A 20,571-nucleotide genomic window follows, 5' to 3' on the forward strand; every position below is an offset into this window, starting at 1 on the left:
CGATGAAATAAAAGTTTCGGTCAACCCAAGTAAACACTGTGTTTAGTCATTGTGTTACACTTGTACATAGTGTTAAACACGGTCTCTGTCACTCAGATGGCGGGTCCGTGTGACTTGTACATAGTGTTAAATACGGTCTCTGTCACTCAGATGGCGGGTCCGTGTGACTTGTACATAGTGTTAAATACGGTCTCTGTCACTCAGATGGCAGGTCGGTGTGACTTGTACATGTTGATAAATACGGTCTCTGTCACTCAGATGGCAGGTCGGTGTGACTTGTACATGTTGATAAATACGGTCTCTGTCACTCAGATGGCAGGTCGGTGTGACTTGTACATAGTGTTAAATACGGTCTCTGGAATTTTTATTTTGCGGCGGTAAAATGTAATAGTTGTTAATGGAAAGGAGTGACATATATATACATACATTGTATATTGTGTATTTGTAACAGATTAGTGTATGATTTACATGTTTGCTTAATAAATCAGTCGCGATGTCTCTGTCGCCGTGAAATACATTTTCGTATTTTGTGTTGTTAATCCTATTGGATAATAAAATAGAGAAAGTGTTACATACGGACTCTATCAGTCAGCTGCCGGGTCGGTGTGGCTTGTACTTACTTTAAATACGGACTCTATCAGTCAGCTGCCGGGTCGGTGTGGCTTGTACTTACTTTAAATACGGACTCTATCAGTCAGCTGCCGGGTCGGTGTGGCTTGTACTTACTGTTAAATACTGTCTCAGTCCTCAGACAGTAGAACTGATGTACAGGGTATATGATCAGAGGTCCAGTCCTCAGACAGTAGAACTGATGTACAGGGTATATGATCAGAGGTCCAGTCCTCAGACAGTAGAACTGATGTACAGGGTATAACACTTTTATTGTATATTTATACGTGACTTTAAAACCTAAAAGGCCTATGGTGCTTATAAATAGAACGATACCCCGTGCGGTATTTCTCTCTTTGTCGGAGGCCGAGGAACGAGAATCCGAGGTTCGAGGCTCGATCAAACAGTCAAAGTTGGTTGTATCATATCATACACCAACAGAAAATCAGTTTGAATGATTTTTCCCGTGTTGGTTGTTGTCCTTTTAAGATTGTCAAATAACCAAGTATCGAGATGTTGTCTCGCGATTGCGAGTTTTTTGTGTAGCTGAATAGTTGTGGTTCTGTATTTCATAAGATATACCGTCTATAAGTTGATCAGATATCTTTATAAATATTATGGGATGCCTTCTAATCAGATAAAATATATGATATCTGATATATATTCATGAGTTATGTATCTCATCTGAATAGGTTTCATCTGGGCTGAACATAGTGTGTTCCTTTTGTGTACTTCTTTTTCTGTCTTTTTTTCCCACCTTCAATAAAGCCGTCACAATTGTAACTGTTGCCAATGAAATTATCTGCAAACACTTTCTTCAAAGTGAAGCCACTATATATTTTGTTTTCAGTTGTGGTTTCTTCACTTAATTTTTCATCTGATTACTGAATTATGTTCCTACATACATAATACCAACTGTTTTTCAATTTACCCTGATTGGTTCATAGAAACACATAAATAACAAAAAATAGGTCTGGGTGGGGAAATTTAGGTGGACTGGGCAATCTTTTTATTTATGTGTTTATATGACTCAATCAGGATGAATTGCAAAACAGTTGGTGAAAAAAGTTAATTAGTAAGTTCACTTTACCATGGGGGTGTTCATTTCACCATAATGGTGAAGAGAACCACAGTTCACTTTACCACGGGGGTGTTCATTTCACCATAATGGTGAAGAGAACCGCAGTTCACTTTACCACGGGGGTGTTCATTTCACCATAATGGTGAAGAGAACCGCAGTTCACTTTACCACGGGGGTGTTCATTTCACCATAATGGTGAAGAGAACCACAGTTCACTTTACCACGGGGGTGTTCATTTCACCATAACGGTGAAGAGAACCGCAGCTCATTTTACCATTATTGTATTTTGACCCCGGTTCATTTCCCCATACTTCACAATACCATGCTACACCAGACAGTATTGACTGGGGAATGCCTTAAGTTGGTGCTGGTCAGTCAGCTGCCCATGGGTTCTCTTAAAAGGTGGCAAGGTCAAGGTCAAATAATTTTTTTAATGAGCCAAATATGTCAACAATTAATGAGAGACCCTGTTCTGTATGAATGACAGTGTTGCACTTACAAATAAGTTAACATCCAACAACTTTGACAAATGATTATACAGATCAAGAGTAAAACTATCTGCAGCTACTAAAGTAATTAAATGCTGAGGTTTTCTTTTTGAAATACATGACCTTGACCTAATTAAATGTTTCCTGAGAGAAATAGCTTATTGTAAATGCTTTAACTTACTCAAATACAAATTTGAATTAAGTTAATGTCATTTGTTTTAGCGAGATTAAATACAGTGATACTTTCTAGCATTTGTGGACTAAATGGGACTTGATTCCTTGAAACATATCAGATTCCTGTGACAAAGAAAGTGGGTCAAGGTCATTTATGTCAACAAAAATAACACTTCATTCCAGCATGCCACTGACCAATATCTTCATCCTCTTTCCATCAGCTGTCGGAAATGTTTTGCGAGTACCTGAGATCACTTTGCTTCCTGACAGGTACTTATAACAAAATATGTATATTCTCTTGTGTCTTTATTCACTTACCAATCAAGATTTCACAACATTTTCAGCATCAGATGATCCATTTTTAAAATGATCAACTTTTGTGGAATATTGATATATAACTAAGAATATATTGTTTCCAGTAAAGGACAATATTTTATTTTTTAGTTAACAAGCAGCAGCAGTAGATACAGAAACAAGAGACATACACTGTAAACAATCAGGCCCAAGTTGCTGAAAACTTGGTTAAAACTAACTAACCAGTGGTTAGTAAAAATTTCAAATACAAATTATTACAAAAAATTGGGAACAATCTTTATCAGTCAGCTTAAGATTTGTTGAGAAAGGTCAGAATGATATTTTTGAATATGAATATTTCTTCAGAATTCTGTTTTTTTGTGGCAATAAATTAGTTTTCTCACTAACCATTAGTAAAAGGTTGCCTAGCTTGGAACAGCTTGGGCCTGAAGTCTATTGTATCATAAATCAGCTTTACAACTACAGTAAAAACTAGTGAAACCCATTAATTATTCTAATATGTACTTCGCTAATCTTTTCACCTTAGATTTAAATAAGTTATGTTATATATAGAGAAGTATGTAAAATGAGATGTCACCCTAGGGTGATTTTTTAAAATTTATTTAAAATTATAAATGATGTTCTATAGTTCCCATTTCTAACTTAGATTTAGTAGAAAGTTTCACTCAGGAAATGTTTGATGCTCATTAAACCCATAGCTGTGATATTCAAAAGCATCTCTTCCAAGAGATGAATAAGAAATTTAGGATATTGATTCATTTGTGATATTTCAAAATAATCTTTAAGCCAAAAACTGAACAAAGCTTGTGACAATTTCATATCTGGACACTCCACATTATCTTTAAACTCTGCATGTTTTTTTTTATTTCTATTTTTAGATTTAAAAAAAAAAAATTGATACATATTTTAGTGTTGTTTTCCCCATGTCTACTGCTTACCTCCCCTTTTTGTTCAGAATACTGACGTCTTTAAAAATGAGCCTGTTAAATAAAATTGCTAATAAAGATGTATAACTAACTAGCATGCCACCATTATCAATGTTTATAAAGAAACAAACATCTATCAAATGGTTCTTTATGCCCAATACCCAAGATTCCTGGTCTTTTAACTTACAGAGTTTTGTAAAGACCTTAAACCCATAGGAGTTTTTAATGGTTCAAAATGTGAAAACAACAGTGACAAACCTATTGGTGTTGTGTTTTAAAAATGCTGGGACCCGAATATGTTTCATATCACTAATAAATCTGGGGAGATTACAAATATCGTGACAAATATTTCTTTATTTTTTTAATAAAAAATGCTTTAGGACTTTCTTAAACAAGTATAAAGCTATTCTTAACAAAGGTAGCTATGTGAAGGTGGTCGGACTGCACCATGTTTAATTCCACTTAATTACACACTGGAGTTTTTCATATAACCTTATTTATCTGTACCTCAAAGGTTAAACACAGACATTATCAAACATATCAATCAATGCTGATTTTTTATTCTGATTTTTTTTTCAAAAATTGAAATCTTAAACAGATTAAACCCTGTTAGAAATAATGTTATTGATAATATTTAAGCAAATTATAATAAAAAAATGATACAAAGTTCCTAATTGTGATGATTATTAGCTCAATTGATATGATACAATAGTTACTAATAAGCCACAATAATGGAGAGACAATATGTTTGAAATTTGGAAAAAAATCCATGTTGAAGAGATTCAGAACTTTACAAATATATGGATGACATGTAAAAGCTGGCAGTTTTCAGAAATATATGATTTCAATATCAGTATTTCAAGAATCAAACAAGTCAGGTATGTTAAAGTCATTAACCTGGCTTTATAACTTATTGTCAAGATATACTCCCATAGAATTAATCTAATTTTTATATATGGTTTATATTTCATTCTTAAAAGGTAATACTGCCAAATAAAAAAAATAATTTGTTTATGTTTGATGCATAAAACTGAAAAATATTGGAAGTAACAATACAGAAATTTTAGTGAACAAAAAGTTTTAAAAATGATGCACGATAATAACTGTTCCCAGTGTTTCAACTTGAATCATGACACACTCTCATGTCTAGTATCCATCAGTTCTAATTACAAAGTGACGTAACAAATCTAGCATTTTAAGATACTGATTAAAAGTCAATATCAGTTACATAATAAACACAATTTCTATTTTCATGTCGTACAAGTTTAAGGAGAATTTATTATTGCTCTACGTCCTATTATCAGTCAGGGTGATTGAAGGACATTCAAGGTATGGGTGGAGGAGGAAATTGGAGTTCCTGGAGAAAAACTATTCCATCTGTGGCCAAAACCTGGTGACCGCCCGATGTAGGTCTCAAACTCACAACACAGAAGTGGACAGCTAGTGATAAAGGCAGTCAGACGCCTTGACCACTTGATTACAGCAGCCACACACAAGATTTATGAAATTCTAAACGACATACCTAATTATTTTGAAGATTTGCACTTGTAAAGAGCTTTCTTAGACTTAAATAGATTATCATACAATTCTCAGCATCAGTAGTTAGAGTTCTCCTGGTGTAGCACTTTGTGTCAATATTTAGGAATAAGTTAAATCTATATCTAACATGGTTTTATTTATTTTGTGTTTTCAATTTTGTTTGAAAAGAACAAAGATGATACTACCACTAAAATGAAATTTAAATACTTATCATTAAATGTGTTAAATTTTATTCAGCTGTGAAATTGAGAAAATAAATCTTGACTGATTATTATTAAAATTAAGAGAATGATTTTGATGAAATTTACTGAGAAAAGTTCCATCACCACACTTCACAAGCAGACATAAAATACACCTACGTAATTTACACACAACCTCGGATCTTTATCACACATTCATTTTAGTCATATTCAAGTAAAATTCACATACAAAGATTAGTAGAATAGGAAAATATGTACCACGTACTTGTATAAAAATAGAATCGTTGAAAGTTGATTGACATAACAGAACAATAGCAACAATAATTTATTATAGTATTACAATATTCACTAACATTTATAAAATATTCTTCACTGTACATGTGAATCAATGATTTCATACACAAATGAATATTTTGTAGTTATCTCTTAATACTGTGCCAAAATTTTTATTTTCTCATAATTTCTGCAAAATATCATCATGATTTTAACAATTTATGAAAATTTCATTTCTATTTATCAATAATACGTCTAAATTTGTTGTACCTGATATAATTAACGACCCACCTACGGAACGTGACACTTCAAACATTTTCAGCAACTAAACAAATCACATTTAGATTTCATGATGTCGACAGAGACTGACCGTCCTTTCCAAAGTCCTTGCAAATAATGGTCAGCTTGAATCAACAAGCTTTCAGTTGCAATATCACTGATCTACAAACTAGCATAAAAAGTCATTATACTGTTGTCTGGTAAAAACAAGATCTGAATAATAGATTAAATCACACTTATCTAATAAAATATGTTTAATATATCTATTGATAATCATTTCCAAAAAAAATCTATAATATTAAATCAAATTTACATCTTTCTAAATGTAATACACAAGTAACTTAACTGATATTTAATTGATTAATTAATTAATAAAGAGTTTCAAATGTAACTTGTTCATTTATCTCTCTAAAATTGATAATTAAATCAGCTATAAATATCTGATACTGCTACAAATACTTACATACATAGTAAATATTACTATTAATAAAGCACAAATCTTTTTACATAATACTTTTGTATTTGCAAGCAAAGTCTATCTTACATAGAATCATTATAAGGCTACGTATGGATTCTCTTACGAATAAAAAGCAAAATGAAGTCCCTGGTGTACCACACAGAAAATCCAGGTTGTTGAAATGTTATCACAGTTATTATGTTTGATTCACACACATATCTCTGTAAATGATATCCTTTGTAAAATTTTTTTATAAAAATGTATACAAGTAAGACATACAATATATTTATTACAATGCAGACCTTACTAAAAGCTTGCCAAGGATAAGGTCTGTGAGGTACATACATAGAATTAAACTATATTGCTAGGCGTAAAGCAAACCATGTTTATATATTCTTCATAGTCCTTACATCTGGCAAGGAACGTAAGTATTTCAGATATCATATAGATATAAAGGAATGCTTATAGACTTTTTCTCTCTAATTTTCAGTGGTGGATCTATCTATCACAGTATATGTACAAAAAAGTGTTTTTGGTAATATGGCGAAGCTAAACCCTATGTCTGTCCTTATATTTCTCAATCCTTTACATCTCATTGTGGTGGTAATGGGATGTCAGGGTTACGCTGTAGGTAGTATTCCTTAGCGTAGTCATAGTAACGACTACTTAACCAGAAACATTGAAGAACATCCTCTACGTTTTGTCTGCAAATTAAATTCAATCATGTACAGATGAGCATCCACTTAACAGAAAATATCGAAATTATCAATAAACAGATAGTGTTTTATCAATAATGATTATTTTCAAAGTTGTCCAATCTAAATGATGTAGGAAATCTATTTTCGTTAATATTGTTTGGTAGGTACTTTGTACAGAGTGAAATATCTGCTAGGGTCTGATTATGAAAATTAGAAAAAAAAATATCCACTTGACTGAATATCTTATATCATATGATAATGAAAATTTTTAATTAAATCATCAGAACCCCCTGATTTACTTACATGACACCGTTGCAGAATTTGACGTTGACTTTGTCGCCAACGATACCTGCGACCCAGCCAGGGAGGTAAACATGTTGGTGATTGTCCACCATTGCCAACACATGATCACCAACTGCCAGAGGATGATGTTTGGTGAACGTTCCGAATATATTGATGGATTTCTGACGTGAGAGCGTACCATCACACCACTCCAAATTGTACTCACGGCCATTACCTACACGCTCCTTCACAGATGCTGTGGAGAATAATACAAACTTTTCTTCTACACCACGAAATAAAATACATACCGGTAAGTATGTTACTTAGTACATTGTACTAATCATTTCCTTTCTGTATTTATGGGGCCAGATTTCTTTACAATTTTCTTATTAAACACTCTACCTTACACATAAAATATAAGATTTCAGAAGATGTGCCAAAAACTCATTCAAACATGAGGACTGGTAGAATATCAAAATTCTAGAATTTAATCCATACACCAAAACTCAACAGTGCAATTTTTTCACATCTTCAAATTAATTACGTAGTGCAGTACTAATTTTTTCAATGTATTTGCTGATATTCCCAATGTATCTGATAGACTGTTTTGATATGAAAGAAAGATACTCACCAAAATGATATGTTCCGTTCTCGTCATTGCGCCCGACCACCGCCTGTCCAACCCATCTAGTCTCACATTCGATGATATAGTTCACGTCATGCTCAAACTTTTCATTTGTGAGTTTATAGATCTCCTCGCGTGGCAGGGTTGACTCCTCACCATCGTAAAATCGAATTTTCATATGTAAATCTTGATACACCTCAAGGACGATGCCTGGGGCGTAGCTGAAATTGTAGTTGGGGTGGAGAGCTACCACAGCATCCTTAGGCTAGGGGGATAAAATTACAGAACAGTGTCACAATGTGTATGGTGTGAAGATTTTGTATATACAGAGCTGAAGAAGAAGATTTCTAAACTGAACTTGTATGGTGTCAGATAAACATAACGATACAGAATCTATATCATCAGATATTATGGTGAGGTAGCCTTTATTTACCTGTATGATCTGATTGGCGTCATCGTAATCTGTAATGATATCCTCTCTCCAGATCTTCTCACACATCCGCGTACTGTCCTCAATGATGTAGCTTAGGTCTCCACAGTCCTGCTGGACTATACCTGTAATTAATACACACCTGTTATTTCTCTTCATCTTTTTTTTATTAAAATCTTTTCAATTTTAAATATGTATGATACAAATCCTTGAATATTGAACTCTTTTGTTTTGGCACAAGGTGTTATGTGGATTGCCAACAATTTCGGCCCTTAGCAACACTGACAAGTCCCTTAGCAACACTGACAAGTCCCTTAGCAACACTGACAAGTCCCTTAGCATCACTGACAAGTCCCTTAACAACACTGAGAAGTCTTAGAAAGGCAAACAGATGAGTAAGGCTATTTAAATTTAGTTCATTACACTTTACAATTCTATGTCTAATTTTACGTGGGTTTGGAAAGCCGTGTCAAAAATTTTATTTGTGACAATTAAAGTAAAAACCCTAAAACAATAAACCTGAATATGTTCTTTGTGTTGGATAAATCAGGTGAAGTTTTGAAAGTACAAATTAGAAAAGAATCTCTTAGATCATTAATGTAAAACATCAGAAAATAGGAACTCGAGTGTCTCTCTTCTGAATGGTGTTCAACTCCCAAAACATTTTCAATATTTCTATGATGTGATATACCAAACTGTAGGAGATTGATGTACAAATCTTACCTCTGAAATACCAGCCTTCGTCCGACCAGCGAGCAAGAACCTCCTCTCCTTCCCTCAACACCGGGAGAGATTTCCTCAGTTCCAGCAGCCCAGACTTCACCTTGACCTTACCTGGAATACAGGTGAGAGATTAACAGCTATGTCTAAGTTAAAATGTTTTAAAATTTTGGTTTTAGAAATAATATTTCAGTCAAATGACCTACTTAATACTTTACTTAAATAGGGCACTTATACAGAGATACTATCATCTGGATATATTAAAAAACGGGCTACGAAAGCTCAGTTGGTACGAATGTTGACCTATGTACAGAAACCCCAGGTGAAGTTCAGAGTTGTGTAGTTTGATGCTGCTTTCCCCTAGCTGTTTGTATTTCTCAGGAAGCTGAGAAACAGGTCTGTGCTGAGGTAGCTGTGTCCATGGGACAGACAATTTACCTTAATTGTCCTATGGCATGTAACGTGCCTCCTGTATGTTGTTCAGTAATGTAACCACCAATTACTTCAAGTAGATCCCACTATGGCGATTTACAGGCTGATAAATCCAGCAAACAAACAATAGAAAAAGGGGTTTTGCTGTAGATACATGTATTTTACAATAACATTATTCCATGTAAATGTGCCAGGTATAAAGATCACTCCAATCTTAAAATTTATCTTCAGATTATTTACTTCAAAAATAATTCAAAAGATAATCTACCTGTGTTACTTGACTTCTTTTCATCATCAGAATCAAAATCCTCGCTTCGTTCCACTTCGATGACCTGGAGAAAAAGTAATACTGTTTATTTCTTAATAAAACTGGGCAGATTACAGATTAAAAGGTACAGAACGTTAATTCAGAAAAAAAGGAACATCAATTCACCTGTAGACTACACACAGTCATGATACAAGGAACATCAATTCACCTGTAGACTACACACAGTCATGATACAAGGAACATCCATTCACCTGTAGACTACACAGTCATGATACAAGGAACATCAATTCACCTGTAGACTACACACAGTCATGATACAAGGAACATCAATTCACCTGTAGACTACACAGTCATGATACAATGAACATCAATTCACCTGTAGACTACACACAGTCATGATACAAGGAACATCAATTCACCTGTAGACTACACACAGTCATGATACAAGGAACATCAATTCACCTGTAGACTACACACAGTCATGATACAAGGAACATCAATTCACCTGTAGACTATACACAGTCATGATACAAGGAACATCAATTCACCTGTAGACTACACACAGTCATGATACAAGGAACATCAATTCACCTGTAGACTACACACAGTCATGATACAAGGAACATCCATTCACCTGTAGACTACACAGTCATGATACAAGGAACATCAATTCACCTGTAGACTACACACAGTCATGATACAAGGAACATCAATTCACCTGTAGACTACACAGTCATGATACAAGGAACATCAATTCACCTGTAGACTATACACAGTCATGATACAAGGAACATCAATTCACCTGTAGACTACACAGTCATGATACAAGGAACATCAATTCACCTGTAGACTACACACAGTCATGATACAAGGAACATCAATTCACCTGTAGACTATACACAGTCATGATACAAGGAACATCAATTCACCTGTAGACTACACACAGTCATGATACAAGGAACATCAATTCACCTGTAGAATATACACAGTCATGATACAAGGAACATCAATTCACCTGTAGACTACACAGTCATGATACAAGGAACATCAATTCACCTGTAGACTACACACAGTCATGATACAAGGAACATACATTCACCTGTAGACTACACAGTCATGATACAAGGAACATCAATTCACCTGTAGACTATACACAGTCATGATACAAGGAACATCCATTCACCTGTAGACTACACACAGTCATGATACAAGGAACATCAATTCACCTGTAGACTACACACAGTCATGATACAAGGAACATCAACTCACCTGTAGACTACACACAGTCATGATACAAGGAACATCAATTCACCTGTAGACTATACACAGTCATGATACAAGGAACATCAATTCACCTGTAGACTACACACAGTCATGATACAAGGAACATCAATTCACCTGTAGACTACACACAGTCATGATACAAGGAACATCAATTCACCTGTAGACTACACACAGTCATGATACAAGGAACATCAATTCACCTGTAGACTATACACAGTCATGATACAAGGAACATCAATTCACCTGTAGACTACACACAGTCATGATACAAGGAGCATCAATTCACCTGTAGACTACAAAGGAACATCAATTCACCTGTAGACTACACAGTCATTATACAAGGAACATCAATTCACCTGTAGACTACACACAGTCATGATACAAGGAACATCCATTCACCTGTAGACTATACACAGTCATGATACAAGGAACATCAATTCACCTGTAGACTACACACAGTCATGATACAAGGAACATCAATTCACCTGTAGACTACACAGTCATGATACAAGGAACATCAATTCACCTGTAGACTACATAATCATGATACAAGGAACATCAATTCACCTGTAGACTACACACAGTCATGATACGAGGAACATCAATTCACCTGTAGACTACACAGTCATGATACAAGGAACATCAATTCACCTGTAGACTACAGTCATGATACAAGGAACATCAATTCACCTGTGATTTTGTGGAGTAGGGGCCTTGAACTGTTCCATTTTTCTTAGACTTTTTCAGCTTTTTCTTCAATTTTTTCAGCATCTTTGATTGTTTATGAATTTCCTATCAAATTGAAAATATTTGTTAGTGTGCAAGAAAACAATTGAATATTAAAATCAAATTTCATGCTGGTTTTATAAATACCGCACTGATCAGAGGTTGATTTCCAGATAGAAACAATTCTATAATGATATTATGGATGGTGGAAAGCAACAGGTTAATCCTGTTACATCACAATACATTAAAACAATTATTCACTTCTCAAATAACAGTGCCATTATCACTGATTCCTTACTGGAGCAAATGAGCCTTGCCAATAATGATGCACTCTCAGACATTCGACACTCACAATATTATCCTAAAAATAGTAACAAATTAAGTATACTGTCTACTGACCTCCTGCTGTTCTGCGTGGGCCTTTTGTTGATCTTGTAATTGCTTTTTAAGAGCCTTCAGTTTCTGTGATTTTTTTCGCAGCCGTTCTTTGCTTCTCTTGCGGTGTATTGAATCTGGTGACTTTGATCTTGACCTCTGCATCTCTGTTTGTTTTATTGAAGACTCAGAACTTGAACTTGAACTTGAACTTGAACTGGAACTGGATCTTGACCTTGACCTTGACCTTGACTTCGATCGTGACCTAGACCTATCCTTAATTGGAGTAGGTGACCGAGACCTGACAGGTGAAGGTGACCTGGACTTTGAACGTGACCTTGAGCGTGAGCTTGAGCGTGACCTGGAGCGTGAATAAGATGGTGACCTCGACCTTCGCCTTGGTGGTGACCTTGAATTTGATCTTGATGTATTTTTTTGACTGAAAACTGGGGAGCTTGCCGCGGACAATTGAGATTGAGGAGTGAGAAGGTCCTGCTTGACCTGGTGACGATAACTATCCGGAGTTGGGTTTGTAGGTCTGTCAGCAGCTAGATACTCTTTCTTGTCAGGTGTGGGTGACCTACTTTTGGAGCTGGATGCAGATCTTTCTTTTCTTCTGTTTTCTTTACCTTTATTTCTGAAAACATGAAAAAGATGAATAATAACTCATTTGTAAAAGGGATATCAGTTTCTTTCTTTTCAAGAAAAATTAAAAGAAATCTATTGACTGTATTACACATCAAAATTATTATATAGATATGTGTTCTTTCATAATGTTCACACCAAACTATCAAAAACAACATATATCTATCTAAAATATGAAATGAAAAATGTCAGATATAGAAAATAACTTTATATAGCAGGACTCCGACTCTCTGACTTTTGAAACATAACACCCTGCAGATATTCTTTCGCCTTCTGTGGAGTGACCAGTTCTCAACATATCGTAAGAAAAATACAATATGGTTAATGCAATACCTGTGTCGTTTGCGACTACTTCTGTCTTCTTTCTCTCGTCTCGGAGTCACATAAACCTTTTCTTCTATTCTGAAATAAACAATGATCAATTAATTTTACAAACTTTTAATAGTTTTACCTACTTATTTTCTAATTGTAAATGTTGATTTTTTTCCCAAATATACTTAAACTCAAAATATAAAAATATTTTATAAATAAATACTTCTTTTGCTGTAAATAATCCTGTTAGTTTGAGTGTGTGACGTTTGTCCTGTATCTATACCTTTGAGTGTGTGACGTTTGTCCTGTATCTATACCTTTGAGTGTGTGACGTTTGTCCTGTATCTATACCTTTGAGTGTGTGACGTTTGTCCTGTATCTATACCTTTGAGTGTGTGACGTTTGTCCTGTATACCTTTGAGTGTGTATCTATACCTTTGAGTGTGTGACGTTTGTCCTGTATCTATACCTTTGAGTGTGTGACGTTTGTCCTGTATCTATACCTTTGAGTGTGTGACGTTTGTCCTGTATCTATACCTTTGAGTGTGTGACGTTTGTCCTGTATCTATACCTTTGAGTGTGTGACATTTGTCCTGTATCTATACCTTTGAGTGTGTGACATTTGTCCTGTATCTATACCTTTGAGTGTGTGACATTTGTCCTGTATCTATACCTTTGAGTGTGTGACGTTTGTCCTGTATCTATACCTTTGAGTGTGTGACATTTGTCCTGTATCTATACCTTTGAGTGTGTGACATTTGTCCTGTATCTATACCTTTGAGTGTGTGACATTTGTCCTGTATCTATACCTTTGAGTGTGTGACGTTTGTCCTGTATCTATACCTTTGAGTGTGTGACGTTTGTCCTGTATCTATACCTTTGAGTGTGTTGATTTTCTTACTTTAAATCAACTCTTTCTTATAAAATTAAAAGTCTTTGATACTTACCTCTTTCTGTCCTGGTTCTGAACTTCTGCAATGTATTTGATAGCAAACTCAAACCTTGATTTGCTGATCTTCATAAGGTGTTTTCTCAAAGTGGTCGCCTGTCAGAAACATTTTTGTTTGAAACAATCACACAGAATACTTAAAAATAGGTTATTTTGTTTAATTTCATAAGTTGATTATACCCCTTGATAGCAAGAACAGTTTCTATTTCACAGAAATTACAAACATGTTACATATATCTCCCCTAAAAGTTGTCTCCCCTTGACATCGCTGACAAGGTTGTTATCTCCCTTCGGTTATCTAGATTTGAAAATGATTTAAATATTTATCAGGAAACGTCCATCACTTACTCCCTCTTCTTGAGAATTTTACTCACCTGTTGGCCATTATACATGAGTACAGTGTAGAACTTGGCCTGGGCTTCATTCCTGGCTGGGGGCACCTGTACAATACCAGGTACATAACACTCACCCCCTGCTTTGTCCAACAGGACCCGTACCAACACATAGTCACCAGCCTGTACAAATAATGGTGTCAGATCATTGAATACATTGTATATAAATATATGTAGCTCAATGAAATAAGCAAAAGAACAAAAATGTTTGATAAAGGAGAATGTCTGCTACATGTGTAGTGGTCAAATTTATAAGGTGAGATTTGTGTCTAACAAAGGTACTCCAAGGCTATGCCTGGACATTGTCTTAGTAGTGGGCCACAGTACTTATCCTAAGGTTAGGTCTTGGTATGGCCCCAGTACTAACCCTCAGGTTATGTCTAGGTATGGCCCCAGTACTTACCCTAAGGATAGGTCTTGGTATGGCCCCAGTACTTATCCTCAGGTTATGTCTAGGTATGGCCCCAGTACTTACCCTCAGGTTATGTCTAGGTATGGCCCCAGTACTTACCCTCAGGTTATGTCTAGGTATGGCCCCAGTACTCACCCTAAGGTTAGGTCTTGGTATGGCCCCAGTACTTATCCTCAGGTTATGTCTAGGTATGGCCCCAGTACTCACCCTAAGGTTATGTCTAGGTATGGCCCCAGTACTCACCCTAAGGATATGTCTAGGTATGGCCCCAGTACTCACCCTAAGGTTAAGTCTTGGTATGGCCCCAGTACTTACCCTCAGGTTATGTCTTGGTATGGCCCCAGTACTCACCCTAAGGATAGGTCTTGGTATGGCCCCAGTACTCACCCTAAGGTTAGGCCTTTGTATGACCCCAGTACTTACCCTAAGGTTATGTCTGGGTATGGCCCCAGAACTTACCCTAAGGTTATGTCTAGGTATGGCCCAAGTACTTACCCTAAGGATAGGTCTAGATATGGCCCCAGTACTTACCCTAAGGATTGGTCTAGATATGGCCCCAGTACTTACCCTAAGGTTATGTCTAGGTATGGCCCCAGTACTTACCCTATGGTTAGGTCTGGGTATGGCCCCAGTATTTACCCTAAGGTTATGTCTAGGTATGCCCCCAGTACTCACCCTAAGGTTAGGTCTAGGTATGGCCCAAGTACTTACCCTAAGGATATGTCTGGGTATGGCCCCAGAACTTACCCTAAGGTTATGTCTAGGTATGGCCCAAGTACTTACCCTAAGGATAGGTCTAGATATGGCCCCAGTACTTACCCTAAGGATAGGTCTAGGTATGGCCCAAGTACTTACCCTAAGGATGGGTCTAGATATGGCCCCAGTACTTACCCTAAGGTTATGTCTAGGTATGGCCCCAGTACTTACCCTAAGGATAGGTCTAGGTATGGCCCCAGTACTTACCCTAAGGTTATGTCTAGGTATGGCCCCAGTACTTACCCTAAGGATGGGTCTAGATATGGCCCCAGTACTTACCCTAAGGATAGGTCTAGATATGGCCCCAGTACTTACCCTAAGGATAGGTCTAGATATGGCCCCAGTACTTACCCTAAGGTTATGTCTAGGTATGGCCCCATAACTTGCCCAAGTACTTACCCTAAGGATAGGTCTAGATATGGCCCCAGTACTTACCCTAAGGATAGGTCTAGATATGGCCCCAGTACTTACCCTAAGGATAGGTCTAGATATGGCCCCAGTACTTACCCTAAGGATAGGTCTAGATATGGCCCCACTACTTGCTATCACCATTCGAGTTGGTATCAGCTTTTCTTCCTTGTTTGCAAATTTCACCAGAGCATGTCTGGCATCTGGACACTTGAGCACCACTCCTGTTGAAAAACACAGAAAATAGTTAGATCAGATAGAACTTTAAACTTGATGGAAAAAATTACCAAAGACCACCTTAAATGTGACTGGTGTCTTTGGCCAATCCGTTATTCATAAACAGTGAATGTATTAAAGTTTCAAATCAAGCACCTGAAAAAAGGCTTCAAAAAGTAAACAGGTTTGAAAGCTAATGACTATTGCTATTAGAGCAATTAATAAAAATAGTGAAGATATTGGCTACTGACCATTGGTCAATACTGATAGGTAAAATTAACATTTATAATGATAGATAGTTACCTTCCAGTTAAACAAATGACAAACTATGTTTGGGTAAAAGTGGAACAGTAGAAGGTTAGAGTGTGACATTTCGATGATAACACAGTCATCTTTATCAGACAAATGACCAGTGTGGAGCAAACTAGCACTGATGTACATAGTGTAAGAGATGGTAAGGAATCGACAGAAATGCACAAAAAGATGGTAATTGTTTAACACTTGGTCATAGATGTGGGAAAGTGGTCCCCATCATCCCTGTATAGTAGTGGCCCACTGCAGCATATCCAGATGGCTTTCTCAACTGACTGCCTGAAATGGTTGTTCTCCCTGTTGACTATTTTGGAATTTTCCAAGTCAATGATATAATTTTGCTGTGTGGAATTATCTGTAAGTGCAGATTTATTGATCAGGGACTGAAAATGTTTTCGCTCTGATCTACTTAATGTTTTTTTTGCTTCTTGGTATTTCACGTCTTTCTGATGTTCATTGGGTCAAAACCTGAATCTCCTGCCTGTTTCTTTGATATATGATGCATCACAGTTCATGCATTTTGTATACACATTCTGTGACACTCTCTTTGAGTGTTTTATTATGAGGATGGACTCGGGTATTTCAGAGAGCCTTGTGAGGTTTCATGGCTGCTGCAATACCATGGCCCAGTAAATCCTCTAAATGTTCTCCGACATTTTCTTTTTCCAACACGCCATCAACATACTGCTTCCACAGACTGGGCTCGCATTTTACAGGGGCCGTGGCTATAGCCTCTCTCTCCAAGTGCTCTATAACAAGTTGGCTACAATCGGAGAAACACTGGACTGCCCATAGCTTTGCTAAACCATTGCTGATAGATGGTGTTAAATAGAGTGTAGCTAAATTGATTTTAGTACATGGTTACCATCTTGTGTATTTTCATGCCAACGGATCGAAAGATCTAAAGCTAAAGGCAAGTGTTGACAGGAATTTATGAGTTGTCAGAAAGAGGATGATGACAGATTACAGATATAGAAGATTATAGAAAATGTATCGGCTTTTTGATGTATATTTAATTTAGGTTTGGATTGTGATTGGTTACTGATACACAATTTTAAATGTGTAAGTGTGGAACTCTTTGGAACGAAGGCACTAAAGAAAGATCAGCTGTACCATACATCCTTAAATTACTGAAAGGGGCATATGTACATTCATTGATAAACAACTTAGCAACAAGATGTAAAATGTATCAGAACCAATGATTAACACTATTTAACAGGACATTGATGAAAATAAAACCCAGAATATATCTATATACATAGGTCAATCTCACGTATAGAACATCATCAAGATCCTGGAATATGACATGATGATAAACTGTACTAGGAGTGTATTATATAAAAGAAAAATCTGATGCCATAGTAGAATTTAATTAACTAGGTACTTGAGAAGTGTTTACCTGTGATTCACCTGTAATTAGCACTACGAGGTAATCACCTGCAATTTGGCCCTAGTGACAATACATGATGACCTGTCATTAGATGTAATTAGAGGAGACCTGCACCTCCTGTTATCATTAATGTATACCCATCATGATTGCCGCAGAACCTCTCCGGTATTGATTGTACAGGTAAACTTGTTAGACTGAAGATTTATACCTGTTACACTATCTCACCATCACCAGTAATGAATAAATAATGAACATTTTGTCTGACATTGTGTTTCTGATAATCCTAACTAGAACCTGACATGAAATTTCCCAATTTCCACTCACAACTCATAAAGAAAAAAAAAAAATCTAAGCAAAACAGGAACTGATTTACAAAATTTTAAAAAAAATCTGTCTCCTTAATGAAAGATAAATGGAACTGGAAGGAAATATGGGAAAGAATTAAATGATCAAGCTCTGTTACAGCAAAACTGGTGAAGGATATTGAAAGCTGAATTAATTCATATTTCAATTTCACTAAACCAATCAGATTTCTTTGATATGAAAATGCCACTATTGTGATACCTGTCAATGTGAGGTGACAGTAGACTTGAGAATTCCGATCTTACCTGGGTAGTAGTGACCATCAGCATCATCACGAGCTATAACATGATGTCCCTTCAGTGTATCCAACACCTTCTTAACAATCTGTGTATTGAGAACCTTTAGCGGCCTGTACTGGTTGCCCCGCTGACCGCTGTCCATCCTGCTGTATGGAATGCCGTCTGTACGATGATGTATTACATCACCCAGACCCTGACAAAATATACAAGGAGAACTGGTATCAAATCCTACGTTCAGTAGGATTAATAATGAATGCAGACTATGCCTCTATCTCCCTAGTTTACGAGGATGACAAATAAGACTTTGAGAGTACAGCAGAATACTATACAGGTATGAGCTTAAAGTCAGGTAAATACCACAGGTATTTAATGTGCTCCCATCACCTGTACATCAGGGAATACAGTTCCATCACTTTTGTTCACTCTAGATATACAGCGCACCAATACTAGTAATTATTATCTTGAGAACTGCTAGTCTAAAATCTGTACACTACTAGTGCATTTCAGCTTGGTGAGAAGACGAGTCCACACTGTCAGTTCTGGATATATCTATGGCCTGACAAATAATTGTATTAAATGGTATCTTACTGCTGTAAAGCAAACACAAATTAAATATATATGTATATGTTATACTGAACTTTATACATGTGTTAGTCATATACAAATGTATAAAATTGATATTGACATATATTAAATGTAGATTACTTAATATAGTTCACTATTTAATACTTACCTTTAGAACTGTCTCTCCTTACTCACTAAAACTTCTCTGTCTACATTTATTGTAAACCTACAGCTGACTCAACCTTCTCTATTAGTAATTTATGTGTATTGTACATGTATACAGATTTACACGCAAAATTTACCAGTTTGATAATGAAAAAGAGACCCCCGCTCTTCCCAAACCTGTACATAGAGGTTACACCATCACCCATATCTTGCTCCCCCCGACGCCGTCTGTAACTCCCAATCTTACACCTGTAAATTTGACCAACGTACTGTATCTATATCGCCCCGGTAGTATTTGGTTTGGATGACGTAGCCACGGGTATCGGGGTATTTATCCACTCGCCATTTCACGTTGACGTCCGGATGTGTGGTAAGAGACATGTCTGTCACCAATGTTTATATCCTGTAACCGACTAAACACAGGCCGTATCCACTGATCAAATTATTTCCCCTATATTCCTCCCTGTCGAATTCAGTTATCCGTTTTACTGTCCTGCTTTATGTTGACTTCCTCGGCAACAATTTTACGAATAAACACACGTCAAAACGCCATGTCGTTATTATAACGAGAGCAGCACGAGACTTGTTTGTATTTGCATACTCATTAAAATCTCTATAGCTTTAGGGACACAGAGATCAAACAACTATTCATGCAAAACGGACTAGAACGCATTGAACGAAAATTTAAACCTACAAACCTAGAATTAAAACGAAAAACTGCCAAGTCTATACAAATAAAAAATAATATCTTTAGAATTACCTTCGATGAAATGTGATCAAAATCTGAACGCACCTGTTACCATGCAGGTGCGTGTCCTACAAGGTTTTGTCCACATTCACAGATGCAGGAAAAACTGAGATAAGATTTCAATACTTTATTGATTTTCGGACACTACGTTGGGATCTTTTGAGATATGGCTGTGTTATACTTTGTTAATTACAGGCAAGGCTTTTCCTGGTCGATAAAAATAACGTTGTGCGATATCGTTTAACAGGTACACGAACACCTGTTTACCCGTCGCCATAACAACCACATCGTATGTTATACGAGTTATTTCCCTTCCACCACAAGATAGTGTCTTTTATTTCTAAATCTCTGCAGTTTACGGTACGCTGTGACAGAGAAATGTGTTCAGATTGATATTTTTTTGTTTTGATTAAAATACAAACTGTTTACCTTAAGAAATCGATTTTGCGCCCGATAAGACGTGAAAAGATCCCGAGAAACACACCAGTACTACCTAACCAATGGATGTACAAAAGCAGA

General features: G+C 36.3%; 1 protein-coding gene across 1 annotated transcript in view; it reads right to left on the reverse strand.

Moving 5' to 3' along the window:
- Positions 1 to 6,933: 6,933 nt before the first annotated feature.
- Positions 6,934 to 20,571, reverse strand: part of LOC132544781 (von Willebrand factor A domain-containing protein 3B-like) — a 54,176-nt gene continuing 40,538 nt past the window's right edge. Inside the window, exons 22-35 of the mRNA XM_060208427.1 lie at positions 18,582 to 18,768; positions 16,155 to 16,279; positions 14,462 to 14,602; positions 14,086 to 14,183; positions 13,160 to 13,228; positions 12,394 to 12,773; positions 12,206 to 12,348; positions 11,771 to 11,872; positions 9,797 to 9,860; positions 9,100 to 9,210; positions 8,380 to 8,501; positions 7,953 to 8,211; positions 7,343 to 7,577; positions 6,934 to 7,045 (exon numbers count right to left, since the gene is read on the reverse strand). Coding sequence (XP_060064410.1) covers positions 6,934 to 7,045; positions 7,343 to 7,577; positions 7,953 to 8,211; positions 8,380 to 8,501; positions 9,100 to 9,210; positions 9,797 to 9,860; positions 11,771 to 11,872; positions 12,206 to 12,348; positions 12,394 to 12,773; positions 13,160 to 13,228; positions 14,086 to 14,183; positions 14,462 to 14,602; positions 16,155 to 16,279; positions 18,582 to 18,768 — 2,148 coding nt within the window. The remainder of the gene's footprint in view (positions 7,046 to 7,342; positions 7,578 to 7,952; positions 8,212 to 8,379; positions 8,502 to 9,099; positions 9,211 to 9,796; positions 9,861 to 11,770; positions 11,873 to 12,205; positions 12,349 to 12,393; positions 12,774 to 13,159; positions 13,229 to 14,085; positions 14,184 to 14,461; positions 14,603 to 16,154; positions 16,280 to 18,581; positions 18,769 to 20,571) is intronic.

Source organism: Ylistrum balloti, unplaced genomic scaffold (genome assembly GCF_031769215.1).
Source record: "Ylistrum balloti isolate Yb309-2 unplaced genomic scaffold, AGI_CSIRO_Ybal_v1 Utg369808, whole genome shotgun sequence".
Taxonomy (NCBI): Eukaryota; Metazoa; Mollusca; class Bivalvia; order Pectinida; family Pectinidae; genus Ylistrum; species Ylistrum balloti.